This window comes from Atractosteus spatula, chromosome 25 (genome assembly GCF_055471065.1).
Source record: "Atractosteus spatula isolate fAtrSpa1 chromosome 25, fAtrSpa1.hap1, whole genome shotgun sequence".
NCBI lineage: Eukaryota > Metazoa > Chordata > Actinopteri > Semionotiformes > Lepisosteidae > Atractosteus > Atractosteus spatula.
In genome coordinates this window covers 7,905,460-7,925,559 of record NC_142730.1, presented here as the reverse complement: position 1 = coordinate 7,925,559, position 20,100 = coordinate 7,905,460, and the positions used below count along the sequence as shown (strand labels likewise).

General features: G+C 48.9%; 1 protein-coding gene across 1 annotated transcript; it reads right to left on the bottom strand.

Annotated features, from left to right (window-relative positions):
- Positions 1-1,106: 1,106 nt before the first annotated feature.
- Positions 1,107-19,638, bottom strand: rhbg (Rh family B glycoprotein). The gene is made up of 10 exons (XM_088904938.1): positions 19,291-19,638; positions 9,918-10,104; positions 8,938-9,088; positions 7,671-7,818; positions 6,985-7,151; positions 6,552-6,689; positions 5,369-5,502; positions 4,622-4,743; positions 4,222-4,295; positions 1,107-3,036 (listed from the first exon to the last, which is right to left on the bottom strand). Exons 1-10 carry the CDS (start codon positions 19,478-19,480, stop codon positions 2,950-2,952), a joined length of 1,398 nt encoding a protein of 465 aa, XP_088761064.1. The 5' UTR covers positions 19,481-19,638; the 3' UTR covers positions 1,107-2,949.
- Positions 19,639-20,100: the final 462 nt, after the last annotated feature.

The window sequence follows — 20,100 nt, the reverse complement described above, 5'->3', positions numbered from 1 at the left end:
TGGAACACCAACAAATTCTGTCCAGTTGAAGTAGCCTAGCTTTTTAAATCTTGCAGCCCCGTTACAGGCAAAACGTTACACCGAATTAGCGTTTCTGCCTGGGATATCAACTGATCAAACTCTACATTTCTACTCCTTCAGCCCAGTTTCAGAACCTGCCATTCCGAACCGCTGGTCCAAAGAACGGAGCGCAGAAATGATGTGTTGTCCCCCCTCTCGCACAAACGAGGCGCTCGTCATTTTTAAAACACACCGCGTCGCCGATAACCGTCGCGATTATCATCTGCTCTGCGGAGAGCATCGTTTTCAATTGCCCGACAAAACAAGGAAACTAGTCGCTAAGTTAGAGTCGACGCTGAGGTGAGCCAAGTGGCGACAGGGGGCGCTCTGCCGAACAAGATGACGCCTTTCAGACTCGCTGGCAAAACGGGGTCTCCCTGTCCACAGAGCGTGCACGTTTGAAACCTCAGGCGGTGTGGGCTCATTAAGAAGCGCTGTACTCAGTAGATAATTCATCGGAAGGCTCGAAGTCCGGCAATAGCTGTTTGGCTATCTGCTGCCCCCCCCCCCCCCCCCGCTGAGAAACCAGTCTCCTGAGAAAGGAGATTTAATGGTATAAAGAAGGATACCAAAGGGGAGGACTGGTTGTAACTCATCTGATAATTCCACCCAGCCAGAACAGCTGGACATCTTGTTCCGGACACCCGCCACCCTTTGTGTAAAGAATTGCTTCTCAGAAGCAAGCCGTGGTTAAACAAGCAAAACGAATCGAGAAAAGATGAAGGGGCCAGTGGTCATTCTCTCATCTCATCAACGAAACAGGTGTTTTTTTTTAAATAGTATTAAAAAAATCAAACGCGATAAACGAGCCCCATCTAGCCCGTTTTTGGCGTTTCGTGAAAGACGCCTGCATGTCGCCTTGAACATCATGGCTGGGTAACAAGTTCCATATTCCCACCACCCTCTGCGAAAAGCAGTCTTGTTGTCAGTTTATTCCCGACTCCCAGACTCCCAGATCTTCACCCCTTCGTACGCTAAAAGTGAGACGCCAACAGAGTGCAGAGGATTCTGGGCCTCACGTGAAATAAACAGAATATACAATACCGTTTGTGAAAAAGGAGCCATAAATTCTTTATTTATTTTCAACTTTTACCTTTTGAATATCGAGAATACAATGATTTTAGCTTTTTTTCTCCGTGGGTTTTCGCCACGGTACTACAGTTCAGACCCATAGTTTAAACACTTGAAACAGAAGCCGTAAGCACGCAGCCTACTGCTAAAAAAAGTCGTCTCGTATTGGCATGGCTTTTATTTCTAGTTTTTGCAAAAGGGAAAGAATCTTTTTTTAGGCGAGGTTTGCTGTTGTTTGAGGCTGTTTGTTTACTCAAAGAGCTGCTTTCGGTTTTTTTTTAAATCTTTTTAGTTTTTTCTGCCCTTAATGTAACAGTGTTGTGTAACAAAGTTTCGGAAGTTGATAGAGAAACATGAAGAGGTCGTTTCTGAGATAACAGCGAAAATTTAATGAAGAAATCTGCTAATCTACTAAACAGACAGGGCAGGTTATGAGCCGAACTTTTAACTACATTTCAAACCGGTCATCTGTACACGTAAAAATATTTATGATGCGAAACCAATTTCTTTTTTCCATGTTGTACTGTTTCTCAAAAGAGTATTAGGAAGAACGGGCTTTGCTTTTGAGGCATTAAAGTTATCTTTTCTCAGGAGGGAATTATATCTCTCAGTTTTCCAGGGGGGAAAAAAGATTAAAATATTGCTGCATCTTAAACGATCTCAACTCTCGTTCAAAGAAGGAAAAAATAGTTCCCCATCTTTTAAAAATGCAAAGCCGAATTTTAAAGATTTAATTTAAAAAACTTCAGGGTAGGGTAGAGTAACAAAGCTCTTCCTCTTTTCAAATCACACTCCCTGAACTCCCTGAACTGAACTATTCTAGTTAAAAGACAGGTTTGGTTCTAAACAGTGTACCAGAGAGGCTCAACAGTGACCCCTGGTGGCTCTCTACGTCCTTTACAAGCACTTCAGAATCGTATCGGCCACTGTCCCGGCTCCGCCGGCGATCTCGTACGATACGCGTAGAGAAAAACGTGTAAGGAATCGGTAAACTTGAATTTACTCCGTTCTGTCTCAGTGGACGCAAAGTGAAGCCCCAAAAGACAGAGAGGCGACGAGAAAATGAGACGCTGGTTGAATCAAACGAGCCGACGGGTCGTATTTTTAAAAAAAAAACATGAAAATGTTAACAGAACATGTTTGCTTGAGCGTAGCGGACGTCAAACAAGTGACTCTATTCACGTGTTTTGGGGGGAAATGAGCGTGGTAAATGAAGAAACAAGACCACTTCACTACTAAGTTGAAAATGTATATATACTATTTAGTGTGTGTGTGAGTGTAGACGCTGGGAACGGAATTTTACTGGCTGTAAAAGGCTCACCGTGCTCATGGAATTCAGAGATTTAGAAACCTCAGGTATCAGCTTGGCAAACAAGGGACTCTATTAAAAAGCGTAACCGCAGCAGATAAGATTTTTAACTCATTTTGTTTTTCTGTTCAGGCGAGAGGCAGCGCAGCTGTAGCGCGGTTAGTTTTCTTCGGACGCGCTCGCTGTGGCCTCTGGGGTACAAAGCTGTAAAAAAGAGCCCCTTGAGAGCAGGACTGCCAGCGCCCCCTGAGCCTTGAGCCTGTGGCTCCGAGCACATCCGTTCAGGACACAGAGGACACAGGACAGCTGATTTGACTGAATGTCTTAGACCACGCCAAGGTAAGGCCAGGACGGTAGACGAGATTCCACGGCTCGGTGATGTGGCTCAGTCAGAAAGGACCCAGAAAACGAATTTAAAAAGCTCGTGTTCTTCAGTTTAGTGTGCGTGTGCAGGCGGGTGTGTGGGGGTGTCTGTGTGGGACAGCTTCGGCGCCGCTTCCTCCTGAGCGTTAACCGTTGAGTGGCTTTTCCGTCTCCTCGGGGGCTTCGTGTCGAACCGAGGTCAGCTCGTCGTGGGCCTCGTCTTCTTCTGGCACCTGGAAAACACGAGGCAGATTGAAAGGCGGGGGGTCGAGCAGGCAGGACAGAAATAGCCCTGGCTCTGCCTTATCGGGCATGCAATGTGGTTCATGGAGCCGTTTACCCACTCCTAATCCCCGACTCCTCTCATATGAAGACTTACCCAAGAAATAAATCTCCCTTTGTGAGTTCGACAACAGTTTTGACTGTGGACAGCAGAATGCCACCGTGATTCTTTCCGAATTTGCGTCAGTTCTAGTCAGGATGGACTTGAACGGAAAGACTGTAATACCACAGGCAAAGCAATCACTTACCCATGAAACTGAATGTCTTGCACGGAAAATCGATTAATTCGCATTAAATCACTTCCCTCTCAACCGAGCCGGTGTTGGAACCAAACGGCCAACACCAACTTTAATAAAAACTCATTGCAATATCTGAGCAACGCTGCCACCGTGTGGACACATCCCTGCATTGCCCTCCCAAGAGTTCTTTTTTCGTTCGCTTCAGAAACGACCTCCTGGAGAGCCCCACTCCAGTTAGTCTTCAATAAAGCGCACTGGTCTGGCCTGTTTCGAGAGACTGGGTAAATTTAAGCAATCAAGCAAATGGTTTTTTTGCGTTTTTTGCGTTCAGATTTGTGTTTCAGATGATCTTGAATGGGACGGTGCTGCGGTGCAGTGGTTAGGTTCCACTCTGGACCTGGGGTGCTGTCTGTGTGGAGTTTGCATGTTCTCCCTGTGTTTGCGTGGGTTTCCTCCAGGTGCTCTGGTTTTCTTCCACAGTCCAAGGACATGCTGGTGGGTAAATTGGCTTCTGGGAAAGGGGGCCGTGGTGTGAGTGTGTGTGTGTGCCTGTGTGTGCCCTGTGATGGACTGGCGTCCTGGCCAGGGGGTACCCTGACCTGCGCCCGTTGCTGGTCCAGCTGGGCTCTGGCTCCAGCGCGACCCTGTACTAGAAGTGGTAAGAGAACAGAGAGATGGAAGATCTCAAATGATCACACGCTAAATTAAGTGACGACTCCATTAGCAATTACCGACCTCTTCTTTTTGAGACTAATAACATCACATAAGTCTTATCTCACTGCTCAGGCACATCTAACCTGACACTGCACGGGTGCTGTAGGCTTTTTAACAGAGTGCAATAGGACAGACTGGGACTCCAACCGGACTAATCCAGCGCACTGGACCGGGAGACCGTACCTCCCAGTAGACCCCGTCTTCAAAGCACATGGTGTCAGGAGGGGATCCGAAGACAGGGAGCTTCAGGATGAATCCTGTCAGGACGGAGAGAAAAGGGGAATTTGGTGCATCAGGAATGAGCTGCAGCAGTCAGAGTGCAGCTCATTACTAGGCACCTGAACACAATCGCTCTGCAGTTTTTACGGTCCATGCAAACGAACGCTTTCCCTATCTGACTTACTGCCTGCCAAACAGACATTGAGAGGTGACTGGAATCATTTAGTGCAATTAAAGGAGATGGCCATTAACTTGGGCCACCATCAGGACACAGTTTTTGCCAGTGCAGGTCTGCCACTGCCCCTCACCTCTAACGTCCTAAACAGAGTGGCACAGTTCACGATCCCTTCCACCGGCCACTCACCCACAATGATGCCGCCCCCCAGCGCGATGCCCAGCGTGATGAGCAAGGAGAGACCCTGGTTCAAGCCCTGCTTCAACGCCGTCACTTCACCGCTGAAGATGTCTGGGAACACCTCCTCCATCCTGCAGAGCCAAGACAGCAAAGCCTGAGACCACGGCCACCACGCAGAGGCTACTGCAAGCCCAGCTGTGCAGGCCCACGCGATGCTAGAGCCGCCTGCCCTTCTGTGCGTCTCCAAGTCGCCTAGTTCAGGACAGCGCCAATAAAATACCCACTGCACCATGCGGACCACTTGGCTCCTCCCATTTATATCCCTTCCTGTGTTCCCAGATGCTCACTTTCCATACACGTGGAATTGGAAAGGATTCTTTTAATTCCCCGCCCACCCAATTAGGAAGTCAAGGAACAGGTAAAGGTTTCAGCTGTGGAGCCTTCTCCAGGTGTGTCAAGAACTGATGATGGAATGAACCTTTACCTGTTCCTTTGCAGCCTACGCATGCTGGTGCAGCTCCCTGCTTGAACTTCAATTAGGAAGACGCCAGTGGCTTAAAGGCTGAGTCCACTCCCAGCAATAACTAGGGAGTGAAATATAAGCCACACAGGTATGCCCTCCCCGTCAGAACGATTCAGCTCGGGACGTCCCGCGTGCTTCTCAGTGCCTCGTGGCGTGGCTTCGTGTGCGTGGTCCGAGAAGTACGCCCCACCTTCAGCCCAGAAAACAAGCCCGATCTGAGAGGTGGTCCTTACCCGTCTCCATAGACATCGTGTGTAGCCAAAGAGGCAGTGATCGCCCCTACGATGGCTCCCAGAATCCCCGGCATGCCATGGAGGTTGTGGACGCCACACGTGTCCTGGACCTTGAGCTTCGCCTCGAGGACAGGCTGAGAGGGGTAGAGAGGGGCACAGAGGAGGCAGCGCGGGGGTCAGAGCAGCACTCCCACTTTCTCAGACCGCTTAAGAAAACTCGGTCACAAAATAAAGTCATTGACGGTCTTGCAAAAGTCGACAGCTTTCTGAATTAAGAACAACATGTGAACATTGTGAAAGTACTACATAGTTGCCCCTCTGTCGAGAGTTTGCACGAATGGTGACGTGATGCAGCCCTTCCTGCTCACTAGTCCCTGTAATGACTAATGCCCTGTGATGTACGAGCGAATAACTACAGGCTGTGCAGCAGATATTCCGCCTCAGAAATGTTCCCACGTGATCTGCATGCAGAGTTAACAAGTAAGAAGTATTTGTCTGCAAAACCGTCTCAAAGTCAAGAGCAATATTTCTACTGGATTAAAAGTGATGTATTCACAAGCCTGCTTGTTTACAATGTCACAGGGCCGCTTCACCTCACTGGATGTCTCGCTCTGAATGGCAGAATACAATGCTGCACATACCTGGAAATTCAATTATTTTGTGGTGCCAATTTGTTTTATGTGTTACTGTGAACATTTTGCTTTCATTGTGGTTTGAAATGCCCTCATCAATGCCGATTCTTTTGTACCCAGAAATATAAAAATAATGCTACAGTTCCCCTTTAAAACCAGCAGACTCAAAGCAGGAGAAGGCTCTGTCTTGCACATCTCGTGCTCGATACGCTGAAGGGAACATCAATACGCCATCATTGGGAAACAGTTTCGGCTGATTCAGAACTAGTAATACAATTAGGAGAGAAAGTGCCGATGTGCCAGTTTTGACCCAGAGTCTTACTGTCTGTAGCCCAAGTCCATGACAGTTGCCCAGGACAGTGGATTAAAAATATCCAGTGCTGTAACCAATAAAGATGACAGGTTCAGCCACCCCTGACTCTGTAAAGGGTCTGGAGGTGGTATTCACCACTGACCGTGGGCAGAAGAGATCGGGCTTGATTGATTTCTGGGACTGCAAACGAAAGTGTTTTCACAAGTGCAGAACTGACGGGAGGAAGGGCTTCTCTTACCGAGAGGTACTTGAAGCCCAATGTGGAGATGGTGCCCGCCAGGAAGCCCACGACCATGGAGCCGAAGGGCGTGAGCATCATTTCGCCCGCCGTGCCCACCGCCACGCCCCCTGCCAGCGCGGCATTCTGAATGTGGACCTGTCGGCGGGGTGAAGGTTACTTATTATCAGGGTTCGGCACAGCGCAGACATCCAGGGTCTCCCAAGATCCACCTGAACTCCCCACTGAGGTGTGGGGTGTGTAAGGGTGTGTGGGAGGTGTATCAGGTGTGTGAGTGTGGGAGGTGTATCAGGTGTGTGAGTGTGTGTGTGTGTGGGGGGGAGGTGTATCAGGTGTGTGTGTGGGGGAGGTGTATCAGGTGTGTATGGGATGTATAGAATGTATGGGGTGTACAGGGTGTATGAGAGAGGCAGCAGAGAAATGAAAAACTCACCATGTCCAGTTTGCCCTCCCCACAGACCAGCGCTGACATGGCGTAGGTGGCCAGCGTGCAGGAAGCGAGAGAGTAGTAAGTGTTCATGACGGTCCTGTGCTGGTCGTCCCCATGGGCCGTGATGGCAGAGTTGAAACTGGGCCAGAACATCCACAGGTAAATGGTACCTGAAGACCAGAACAAAGAAGCAATTGTCAATGAGACAGACAGTGGACACATGAGACAATTGCTGTGTCCACTTAAGAGTATAAGTAAATCCTGACCCTGTCCAGTCCTGGGCAAACAAATATTTGAGTCCCATCAAGTAATTAGTTCAATCCAGAAGCTGAGAACACAATAAACTTCTTGTGTTTCCTGAGGATCAGCCTATCAGGAATGGCTCCCAGCTCCCTTAGTGACGCTATCCCTGACATCGCTGACTGAGGATCTAGTTGACCAAACAGCTGTTTTCTTCTGGTGATTTTAGCAATGGAGGGTTGAAAAAGAAGATAAATCCTTGGATGCCGATGGCCTTGATAGAGTCAGATCAACAAAATAAGCCACTAGTCACACCGGTATGGTGAAAGCCTAAAGGATTTGATGTCAAAACTTCTCATTGCGCTCATCATGGGTCCCAAAATACAAACCGCAATTCCCTCCAACCACAGAGCTCAATTTCTCACCAACCACAGAGCTCAATTTCTCACCAATCATAGCGAAGAGGTCAGAGTGGTAGACGGAGCCATTTTTGTGTTTGCTCTTCTCCAGCTGGGGCCGGTACAGGATGCGGGTGACCATCAGGCCGAAGTACGCCCCAAAAGTGTGGATCGTCATGGATCCGCCAGCGTCCCTCGCCTGGGAACAACAGCATTCATGTACAGACTTCCCCAAGCTGCATTAGCCCCAAAGGAGACCTTTGTCTCTAAAATTAAATGCTTTCTGATGTCGGGTATCAAATATAACATCAGTTTCTACGTGCTGTGAAGAAAGCATCTTCTTGACTGCTTGTGGTAACAGCTTTGTTCCTTGATCTTGCTGATCTTTTTGCAAGAGATATTTATTAGAAAAATTATGAACTCCTTGCAATTTATATAGCATATTCAGTCAAGAATCACTACCTTTTCTCTTTCTCCTGCTGATCAGTCAGGAACCACTCCCAGCTCTCTCACTCTCCTGCTGATCAGTCAGGAATCACTCCCAGCTCTCTCACTCTCCTGGTGATCAGTCAGGAATCACTCCCAGCTCTCTCACTCTCCTGCTGATCAGTCAGGAATCACTCCCAGCTCTCTCACTCTCCTGCTGATCAGTCAGGAATCACTCCCAGCTCTCTCACTCTCCTGCTGATCAGTCAGGAATCACTCCCAGCTCTGTCACTCATGCTGATCAGTCAGGAATCACTCCCAGCTCTCTCACTCTCCTGCTGATCAGTCAGGAATCACTCCCAGCTCTGTCACTCATGCTGATCAGTCAGGAATCACTCCCAGCTCTGTCACTCTCCTGCTGATCAGTCAGGAATCACTCCCAGCTCTGTCACTCTCCTGCTGATCAGTCAGGAATCACTCCCAGCTCTCTCACTCTCCTGCTGATCAGTCAGGAATCACTCCCAGCTCTCTCACTCTCCTGCTGATCAGTCAGGAATCACTCCCAGCTCTCTCACTCTCCTGCTGATCAGGCAGGAATCACTCCCAGCTCTCTCACTCTCCTGCTGATCAGCCAGGAACCACTCCCAGCTCTCTCACTCATGCTGATCAGTCAGGAATCAATCCCAGCTCTCTCACTCTCCTGCTGATCAGTCAGGAATCACTCCCAGCTCTCTCACTCTCCTGCTGATCAGTCAGGAATCACTCCCAGCTCTCTCCCATTCTCATCCCATTCATAAAGTCATGTGTATCTGTATTGAAGGACCAGCTCTGCTTTCATGGGAAAGACAGGAGTGGTGCCGCATCTGCTTCCGAGAGACAGCGGCTCACTCACCCCCATCAGAGAGAGAAGAATGAACTCGTTGACTGCGAACAGGGTCACCTCAAAGACAGCCATCACGAGGAGCTGCACGGGGCTGGTCTTCCCCAGCACGGCGCCGAAGGAGATCAGCACAGAGCCCGTGCAGAAATCGGCATTGATCATGCTGGAGGGAGGGAAGAGACACACCAAAATAAAGACAGGACCCCACTGCTTCTCCACACAGAGATCAGAAGAAATGAGGCGCACTTTGGAGTGTCTGTCTTTGAGGTCTGGACAGACTAGATCAGTACATGCGGTACATTCTGAGTGTGATTATGGTCCTGTGCTTGTATTCGGTCTGTGCACTCCTGTGTGTATGCCATGCGTTTGGGTGTGTGTTATGTGATGAGTGCAGCTCTTCTGGAACATACTCAGTGCACTGAGCCCTGTTACACATGCATGCCCTTGTTGTCCGTGTGTGTATGTTGAGTGTGTGTGGATGCCCACCTCTCCATCCTGATGTGTGTATATATATAGTATGTTTATATACTGAGTGTATATAGTGTGAATATATATATACTGTGTGCGTATATAGTATACTGTATATATATATAGTGTGTTGTGCCCACCTCTCCACCCCGATGTGTGTATATATACTGTGTGTATTGTGCGTATATATAAATATTGTGTGTGTTTATATACTGTGTGGGTACTGTGTGTTTATATACTGTGTGTACTGTGTGTTTATATACTGTGTGGGTACTGTGTGTATGTATATACTGTGTGTTTATATTGTGTGTATGTATACTGTGTGTTTATATACTGTGTGTATATAAACTGTGTAGGTACTGTGTGTATATATACTGTGTGGGTACTGTGTGTGTATATACTGTGTGGGTACTGTGTGTATGTATATACTGTGTGTTTATATACTGTGTGTATATATACTGTGTGGGTACTGTGTGTGTATATATACTGTGTGGGTACTGTGCGCGTGCCAGCGCTGTGCCCACCTCTCCACCCCGATGTGGATCTTGCCATGGTGGAGCCCGTGCAGGAAGCCCTGCATCAGGGTGGCCCACTGCAGGGAGAAGGCAGCGATCAGGAAGTTGAAGCCCACGCTGCCGAACCCGTAGCGCTTCAGGAAGGTCATGAGGAAGCCGAAGCCCACGAAGATCATCACGTGGACATCCTGGAAGCCTGTTGACCGCAAAGAGATTGGGACACTTGTCACCGAGCTCCAACAGGCCAGGACACGCGTGAGTCCTGGGCACCTGAACACCCCTCACTTCCAACAAGAAGAACTACTGCATCCGAACTCTTCGATCTCTCGTGACTGAAATAAGAGCACCAGAACTGTCAAAGAAGGAGGAGAGGCCACGTTGACTTTCCTGGTTGCTATATCTGCACCTGTATATCATCTGAAGTAACTGGGAATGCATTTAGGCCTGAAAGCAGGAAGTACTGTTTACGCAAAGGGTGGTGAGTGTCTGGAACAAGCTGCCCAGCCAGGCTGTTGCCGCAGGGATCCTTCAAGACAAGACTGGACAAGATCCTCGGACTCATTAAAAAAACAACCGAATGAGCAATTTAGACTGAACAGGCTCCTGTTGGTTGTGACCTTCTTACATTGTGTTCGTACGCAAGCAGTACAAAAGCAATTGCACATTGGAAGCAAACATGGCTACAGGGTTTTAAAGAACTGTAAAGTCGTGTCAACAAGCTGCAAAGCTAACCGTAGGGTTTGTGCGTTCATTCTCTGTAAGGATTTGCAATTCCCTCCTGGATATATTTCCAGCTCCTACGTGGATATTGCTGGTTATCGCTGTAAATGTTTAGCACGCTAACATCAAATCCATTAAATTTGATTAATAAAAGTTCATCAAAAATAAAATGTGAGGAAACCACAGAGCAACTGAACTATAGCAGCTTCCTGCTGGATTTGGTGCCCAACCCAGTCAACAGTGGTCCTCAGAGAATTGCCCAGCAGCAATTTGTTTCCTCCAATGCAAGTCCAAGTTTTTTAGCCGCCAGTTCAAGGACAAAAGCTAATGCAAGTAATACAAACGTACCACTCTGGGGCAGCGTTTTGAAGAACACATTCTGTAGATCTGAAATTGCCGTTTTAAAAACAAAAGGGAAAAAAAGCGTTCTGCTTCCTTGTTCACAGCTTTCCCATCATTGTTTGCGCGGTCACTCACATTATGCCAGCACACACTCGGGGGGGTGTGCACATTGGCCTGCCGGCTGATCTACAAACACCTCCGCAAGTCAGATCGGTCAACAATTCTCTCCTCTTGTGCTACAGCAGCCAGTCAATCACCCAATTAAATTCTTTACAGACCTGCACCGGCAAATAATGCAATTAGCGTAACTAAACATTGGGGACAGTTTATTGATGTCAGTGTATTTGGTCAGGTAGTGTGAACTGCATCTATAGCAACCCCCACTCCTGATTGTCCCTCCCACACACACACACACACACACACACACACACACAGACACACACACACACAAGCTGTTTGGCTCTAGAAAGTGTATCTTTCTAAAATGCATCAACTGCCTTGCACCGGCCTCCCAGCTCTGTACCAGTTCAGACACATCCTCATGTGCCTTTACTGGGGCTGCAATCTGCCTGCCTCTGAGAACCTTTCATCGCTGTGCCCCAGCAGCGGGCGAACAAGCTGCCTCTGCCATGCTGTTGCCCTGGCACAACTTGAAAGAGGCCGCCGAGGGCACCAGCCTTCCCGACTGTCTGCTGCCCCCCTTCTCTGCATGACTGCGCTGATCTGAACATTCAAGAACGGAGCTTGTTCTCCTGTTGTCAGATCAATTCCCAGAGCCCAGAGCAGGGAATGAAGTGATAAATTCTTTGCATTTCTATAGAACTTTGTATCCAGTACAAAGTGGACCTACTTTATCCTATAATAACAACAACAGTAATAATTCCTTACACTTCAACAGCACTTTTCTGGACACTCCACTCAAAGCGCTGTACAGGTCATGGGGATCCCCTCCAGCACCACCAGTGTGCAGCCCCACCTGGATGATGCGCCAGTCCGCTCCCCACACACCAGCTCTCAGTGGGGAGGAGAGCAGAGTGATGGAGCCAGTTCAGAGATTATTAGGAGTGCGTGATGGGTAAAGACCAGGGGGAAATTTGGGCCAGAACACCAGGGTAATACCCCTATTCTTTTCGTGAAACACTCTGGGGTTTTTAATGACCACAGAGAGTCAGGACCTCAGATTTATGTCTCATCTGAAGGAAGGCGCCTTTTTACAGTCTAGTGTCCCCCCTCACTATACTGGGGCATTAGGACCCACACAGACCGCAGGGTGAGCGCCCCCTACTGGTTCCACTAAGACCTCTTCCAGCAACAACCATCTATAAATATACTTAGGTCTGGTTTCCTGGTTTGCTTAAGGATCCCATCTGTGAGTGACGTCTGTGCACACCCTATAACACATCGTATAAAATACAACTTTTGGGTGACATCACTGAATTTCCCGCTGTCTGCTTCACAGTTCTCTACATTTACACGGGACGGGTTTCAATGTGTGCGAAAGCACTTGCAATAGAGTTCAGAAAACTGCACACGGCAGAAACATCTACTACAGTTTCTTTTTGATTGTGATCTACTGTACCTACTGAGCCTGACAGAAGAATAGGAAAAAAAGCAAAGACTCGGACTCTCACAGCGGCAAAATGTGATCTGTCCTCGAGGTGGAGGACTTGAATATTTATTTTATTTTGTTAACCGAATTTTTAAAACTCCACTGGTGTGTTTTACCCTTGAACACAACTACTGTACCAAAAAGAGCGACCGCTCGCAGTCCGAGCTGACGTCAAACTGTACTGGAACGTTTTACACGTATCAATGCGCGCACTCCAATAGGCGCGACCTGGGAGGTCTACATCCGCAGTCAAGTAGTTTTGCCGCAGGCAGCCATTGCGCGAAGCGCACAGCGAGCTCAAACCGGTTCCGCCAGGTTTTCGTCTTCCCAACCTGCATTCTTTCTTGTTCATCCAAACCTGTCTAGACGGTAGACCACATGCGCTGCTACATGACCTCTTTCAGCTCTGCCCACTGGCGAAACTCAGATGCCCCTAATGAGCAGTGCCGTTATATCTCAAATCGCCCTGAAAGACATTCTCCTGAAGAAGGGGGACTGGTTATCTTTAAGGCTGTCCGAGGGTTAGAGCTGAATTACAGCTGCACTTGGCAAACCCAAGTCTCTGTGTTTTGCTCCAAGCGAGAAATCTGCCATCGAACACTTGGTTTTCAAACTGCAGTTCCAATCAGTCCTTTTACCCCCGGCCTGCAATCCTGTACAGCCCGTAGTAGTGGTCAGGGCTTTGGAGTCTTAATCAGAGGGTGAGTGGCGAGTCAAACACCCTTCTGGTTGCACCCCTGACCAGGGTAGCTATATAAATTATCACCGCCCTTGTGGTGGGGGACCTATGTTTGGGTGGGCCTATCCCAGAGTCTCGGTCCTCTCCGTCCACTGCACACCCCCGCGTTAAAGTCGTAAACCAAGGATGCATCCGTGACACTGTGCACTTTTGTTTTGTGGCTGTAATGCCCGAAACTGCCTTCGGGGGTGCTTTCATCGCGACAGGAACGACAAAAACGAGTTTCCCAGCTGTACTGCGGCGGCTGGGCGGCACGTTTCCGCCTCGCTGGTGCGCGGAGCCGTTTGCCGGCGTTTTTCTCAAACCGCCGTTTACTGTTCATGGATCGCTGGCCCGTTAATTCCCACAGGTGTTTCCTTGTAACTGCTGCTCGGCCACAGCTTGCGAATACAGCACTGTCTAGTCTCTTTCTGCTTGGAAATTGCACATGCCTTTCGTAGTTTTAATGCTGTTCGGTATTATGCTTCAGTGCGAGTTCCCGTATTTTATCCATCTAGATTTTTCAGTCGGACTCCTAAAGATCGCCAGAGGTGTATCGGCCATTTTGTTTAGGTGCTTATCTCAGGAGATTTTAATGACCTAATGCAATTTACAGTTGGTTTCCGTGCACCAGTCGAACAACTTTGCCCAGTTCTTAAGGGTTTTACACGTGTAACAGTCTGCCGGACTGATCATTCGCATCTGATTGATACCCTTTCGCCACAGCCCAGTTTCACACACGCTGACCATCGCCCTGCGATCGAAGTGGCGGTCACTCGCTCGCCTCGGCCTTGATCGCAACGGGACAGTTTGGAAACCGCCAGGCGACACAGCTCTGAGCTGCAGGTGGTTTCGCTCCATCACGAGATGAAAAACACACGCATCTCCCGGCTCCACGAACCCGCGCGCAGAGGAGACGCGGTTTAATCCCGGAGTGGGAGCGCAGGCTGTCCTGGATTCGCGCACAAGGAGGACCTTCCCCAGTTCAGCACAAACGGAGCCAAGCCGCCAGCAGACTGACACAAGGTTCGAGTGTTGAGCTGCGTCAGCGTAGTAACTTCCTAAGGGACAAGTGAAGACACACCTGAAGAAGACTCAGCAACCGAAACGTTGCGTTTCCCTTTTCTACTTCTCGGCGTGGAATCAACCTGTACTTGTCCCATCACACGGATGAAATACGGCGTCTCAGGTTGACAATCACAACCGTACGATGCAAGATTTAGCTTGCGCTTTATTTAAATTTCATCGCTATCCAAAATCCCGTTCAAAGCCCCGCGCGTTTTAGACGTCTATAAAAGTGAAAACAAAAACTATAAATCCTGTCATTTTCTTCAGTACTGGCACCCATTTTAAAACAAAAACATCAAGTCAACCAGAAGCGCTTAAAGCGGAGTGTTTCTACTTGAAATGTTTCTGGTTGATTTGATGTTTGTGTTTAACATATGTTTATGTTTATAAGTGGTATTCGACAAGAGGTGCTGACGTGCTAGTGGAAGACAGGTTATATGCGGGCGTGTCACGGCTATAGCTAGGACAGAAGACTTCTGACAGCTGGTATTTGCGGATGAGGCAGGGGTTAAATCGTGCGCCGTGAGTCTATCCTCTCTCCTGTTCACCAGGCGAGTCCCAGAGCGCAGCTACAGACTCCTGTGCAAGCGCGCACAGGCGCACAGTGGGGCGGGGCGGTCCGTCCGCCAGCTCACAGCGAACCTGGCCAGGTCGTGCAGCCCGCAGCCGTGTGCGCGCAGCTGGGATGACATCAGGCGAAGTCAGGGAAGGTCGTAGCCCGGACTCGGAACGGAGACGTAAACTCTGGCTCTGTGGCTCAGGATCTGCGCCTCTGGCTGGAAGGTTACCCGTTCGTATCACGCGGCTGACAGAGGAATCCTACTCCGTTGGGCCCCTGAGGAAGGCCCTTAACCCCAGCGTATAAATGGCTGACCCTGCGCTCTGACCCCCAAGCTCCTCTCCCTGTCTGTGTGTCTCATGGAGAGCAAGCTGGGGTCTGCGAAAAGACAAATTCCTAATGCAAGAAATTGGATATGGCCAATAAAGTGATGTTATCTTAAATCTTGTAAATTGTATAGTTTATTGTATTCTACTCTGTATCCTTAATTCTATCGCCTTCTGTCCTATCTGTCCTTGCGAGCTTGCGGGTAAAGCATTTCATTGCCGACAGCCATTGCTGTATTGTTGTGCATTTGATAAATAAACATTGATTGATTGATTGATTGATTGATTGAAGTGGCCCACGCAGCCTGCGGAACGAGCGCGCACCTACGTGGACCAGCCTGGTGACGCGCCTGTTCCTGCGCCGGGGGGGGGGGGAGACAGCAGGTGAACTGAACCAGCACAGGGCGGTCTAAAGCTGTGTTTGTACAGAAACACAACACCTCCTGCACAAACTCATCCATAGCAAATAGGGGTTTGCACTGCTTATCAACAGGGAGATATGAAAACAGCACGATTTTCATACCTTCACCCGCATGGACTGCTCCGAAAGAAGAAAGCGTGCAATAACACCTCTATTATTGTTACGTTTGAGGGAAATGGTTCATTACAAGCTCTGTATTTATACATACACACCCCTCATTTTCAATAACCGCTTTATCCTTCCTTGGAAGACCAAAACAAAAAAAGGACGCACTTCTTTACACAAAGGGTGGTGGGGGAGTGGAACAAACTGCCCAGACATGTGGTCGATACTCTGGCTTCTTTCAAAGTACTGAATGAGATCATTACTTCAGATCAATCAACTACTAATGACCAATCGAACTCGATGGCCGCCGTTCTTGAGCTCATGAGGGGTCTGAATGAAGAACTCCTGTTCCTCACAGCACCTTGCTCAGGGGCCCAACCGAGTAGGACTCCTCTGCTGGCCGCGGGATTCGAACCGGTAACCTGCCAGCCACAGGCGCAGATCCTGAGCCACAGAGCCAGCGCCCCGCCCGATAAAAAAGGTGATTACGAAGACCGAGCGAGAACAAGGAATTGACATGATGTGAAGGCGGTTTATAACTATTTTTGTATCTATCTTAAAAATGACTTATTTCCCAGAATACTATCAGGCCGGACTGTATCTTTTCCTTTCACCCGTGGAGGATAAAATCCAGGTGTTTCTGATCCACGGGACGAAGTGACTGAATATCCCCGGCAAAGAGATAAAAGACACAGCGATTTTCGTCTGCATTTCAATTTTGACCGATTTAACGCGCCCGCATCATTCCTGCTGCGGCTGCGCTTTTTTTTTTTTTTGCCAAGTCTATAGTTCTTTCTGCCTGACTACTTCACAGGCTGCAGCACCCCGGCAAGGAAGTTCTGTTGCACCGGTGCGGTTAAATATTACCCCTCTTTATGACTTCAAGAAGACCTTTAACCGGCTATCCGCCAGACAGACGGATTCCGTCCTTTTTCAAGATCGTACTCTACCGCCTTGTCCTCTCTAGTGCGATCGCCCTCCCCTGCCCCGAGGCTTTCCCCCGGACTCTCACGCTTGCAAAACTCTGCAGCCCTCCTCCCAGCTCTCTGGCAGGCGAGGGGAGAGGAGACGCGCCTTGCCTGGTCTGCTGCTCGCTGTTTTCTACCCTTTAAAACTGGCGAGGTGTTTTCCCTCGTCGAAATGAAGACTTCTCGGGCCGTAGCTCGTTCAATACTCTTTCAACGCTTAAAACACTAAATATCTCAGATCTCGGCTCCAAAACCACCGACAGCGCCGCCTTTATCCGAGCGCATTCCGTTCTGATTTCCCAGATCCTTAATTGGCTTTTGTCTAGGGATCCGAAGTCAGCCTGCATAAAACACGGTCTGCAAAAACGTCCTTCAGCTATGTTAGAACCAGATTTACAACCCTCACGTCAGCATGCTCATCAAACCGTTTCTCAACACGTCTCCCACCCCTTGCTCTGGTTCTTTTATTGATGAGATATCAATGTGGAGCCACAGTGGTCAGCATTGCTGGGGCCCTATGGGTCAAGTCGGGAGCAGGGGTGCCGTCTGGGTGGAGTTTGCATGTTCTCCCCCCGTGTTCACGTGGGTTTCCTTCGGGTGCTCCAGTTTCTCCTGAGCCCAAAGACTGAAGACTGTGGGAGGTAACAGGAGCAAGACGTGTTAGGAGATTATTTGGTTTCTGGGGAAAAAACGGGCGCTGGTGTGAGTGTGTGTGTGTGTCTGAGTCTGTCTGCCCTGCTATGGACTGGCGTCCCCATCCAGGGTGTGTCCTGCCTTACGCCCCGTTGCTTGCTGGGATAGGCTCTGGCGGTTAGAAAATGGATGGCGGGTCCCAGGATCTACAAAAGCCTGAAGACCTCAGGCAAATGCATACAGCACAAGCAGAAAAGAAAAAAAAACTATAGCTCACATTCTTCAGATTTCTATCCATTGCTATACAGCAAATACATCAATTGCATCTAATCTAGGTTATTGAACACACCATTGCTTAAAACAGCTGATAATATAGCAGTTCGCTTGTCTGTTAACTGCAGCTGCTGCCTTTCATTGAGAAAGAAAACATTGAAAACAATGAAAAGATTGAGGAACTGTGTCCAGGGGTATCGCTTGTGACTGTTACAAGTCAGGAAAAAAAAAATCATACAGTAAGTTTAATCTTCAGTTCTGACCTTCCTGATGTTGGATGGGCCGGTCAGGACATCTGAGGGACAGACACACCTGGGGGCGCCATACTGTGCTGACGGGTTTAGATGATTTTACTTGGGAAGCTCAGTAATCCGATGTACAGAAAACCAGGAGAATGGGCTCTTATCCCGTGTGTTTGTGAAGCATTGAAATAACACACTTTTAATGAAGTCATTTAAAATGTTGTGGGAACTCAACAGCGCAGCTGCTACAGCCCTAGACCGGCGAGTTATGAGACACTTGATGATTGAAAGACACCCCTCAAGCTGTCCTTAGTGTCGGGGTACACTTCCTTTCTTGACCGAAATTCAAGCCTGCTGACCAGTCGAGATCCTGCAGGAATACGGGATACTGCCTTCAGGAAGCACACGAGCCCTTGACTGCTTGCTTGGTCTTCCGAAATCAGGACAAAGAAGATCAACACCAGTAAGGATTTACTATGGTACACCACCACAAAAAAGAGTAAGCTGACAATCCGAGTGCGCAGTAAAGTGTGGTAAAACTACAGCAAGCTGCAGTAAGGCACAGTAAAGTGTCATAAAGATAGTAAAGTGTGGTAAAGGCGAAGTAAGGTACACTAAGGCCCAACAGAGTGTAGTAAGGTGAAGTGAAAGTGTGCTAAAGATGCAGTAAGGTCCCGTGAAAGTGTGGTAAAAGCATGGTAGAGTGTAATAAAGTAGTAGGCAAAGGAGTAAGGACTCAGTAAAGTGCTGTAAAAGAGCAGTAAGGAGAGGTGAAAGTGTGGTAAAGCATAGTTCTGAATAGTAAAGACTCGGCAAAGTGCAGCAAGCACAGTAAAGTGTAGCAAAGGTGTCGTAAGGTGCAGTGAAAGTGTGGTAAAAGCATGGTAAAGTGTAGTAAAAAGTGAAGTGCAATAAGGCGCAGTAACGTACAGTGAGGCGCAGTGAAAGTGTAGTAAAGGTGCAGTGAAATTGTGGTAAAGGCGTGGCGAGAAACGTGGTGAAGCGGGATCCTGACTGACGGAACGATAAACTCTTCACATCCCCCGGGAAAAACAAGCAACCCAGGGCCTGGCATTCCTGTACGGAATCGCTCGCTCTCTCCAGAAGCGCTTTTCCTACATTTGCATCAGTTCAGACAGATCATAGGAAAGACCGTGTATGCGCCGAGACCAGCGCCAGCTCTCTCAGAACTGAAGCCGGCGAACCCCGCCTGCGTGCGAGTGTCTCACTGCAAACGCGCTCTCACGGCAGAACATACGGAACGCATGTGGACAGTCCGTGAAGAAGGGTACAAAGTCACCCCCCTCCAGGAGCCCTCAGAGCCAGACAGACCGCAGAACCCCCACCCCTGTCCTGTCAGCCCAGCCCTCCCGTGTTCAAGCCCCCCTCAGTACTCACTGGGGTATCGGTAGTAAAAGTCGTTCTCGATGTTCGACTCGTTGTGCTTCCTGAGGTACTGGTGCCACTTCTTGGCGTCCGTCTCGTAGTCGTACTCGACCACGACGGCGAAGAGGATGATGAGAATGACCTGCAGGATGATGCACGTCACGGGCAGCCGCAGCCGCATGTTGGTCTTGTAGCCGGACATTCCTGCTCTTCGGCCGGAGCGCTCCGCAACTAATCAGGCAGCTCACCCAGCAACGTGCGGGGGCACAGATCCACGGTGCGCTCCGGGGAGAGGAGAAGGAGGCTGTTTGCCACTGTCAAACCCCGGGGAGCTGGAGCTGGCACTGCTGTTTCCTTATTGTTTTTGAGATTTTAAAGACAAGAGGGACCCGCCCCCCAGCCCCACCTTGGCCACGCCCTAGCACCAATCAGAGCAGCGGAAAAGCAACGACCCCGCCCCCTATATGTTAATGAAGTACACCAGGCGCGCAGGTATCAAAGCGGCCCCGCCCCCTCCCCGTGAGCACTTCCCTAAAGAAGTGTTTTTGCCATCGGTCCTGTGCCAGTTCCTCGGTTTCACAACTTTGCTCATTTAGTTGAGTTAGCTGAAATGCATCAGAGTGAAGCAGAAAAAAAAAAGCTTCATGCTTGGAGTGTTTGGTACATTATCATTCTCTTCACAGAGAGATCGGACTCTCTATTAAGAGCTAATAAGGGAGCAAATTCTTAATGAGCAAGGAGAGACTGAACAATATTCTGAATGCTGCAGCTGTTAAAATATTCCAGTTAAAGTACATGATTTTCAAAACCAAGGACTCAAAA

Excerpts from the sequence above, each read along its gene's own strand:
- rhbg (XM_088904938.1), bottom strand. The coding sequence starts at position 19,480 with ATGTCCGGCTACAAGACCAACATGCGGCTGCGGCTGCCCGTGACGTGC. Across the intron at positions 5,503-6,551 it reads TGGGCTTCAAGTACCTCTCG|CCTGTCCTCGAGGCGAAGCT; the intron begins GTAAGAGAAGCC and ends TACCCCTCTCAG. Across the intron at positions 3,037-4,221 it reads AAGACGGGGTCTACTGGGAG|GTGCCAGAAGAAGACGAGGC; the intron begins GTACGGTCTCCC and ends CGTGTTTTCCAG.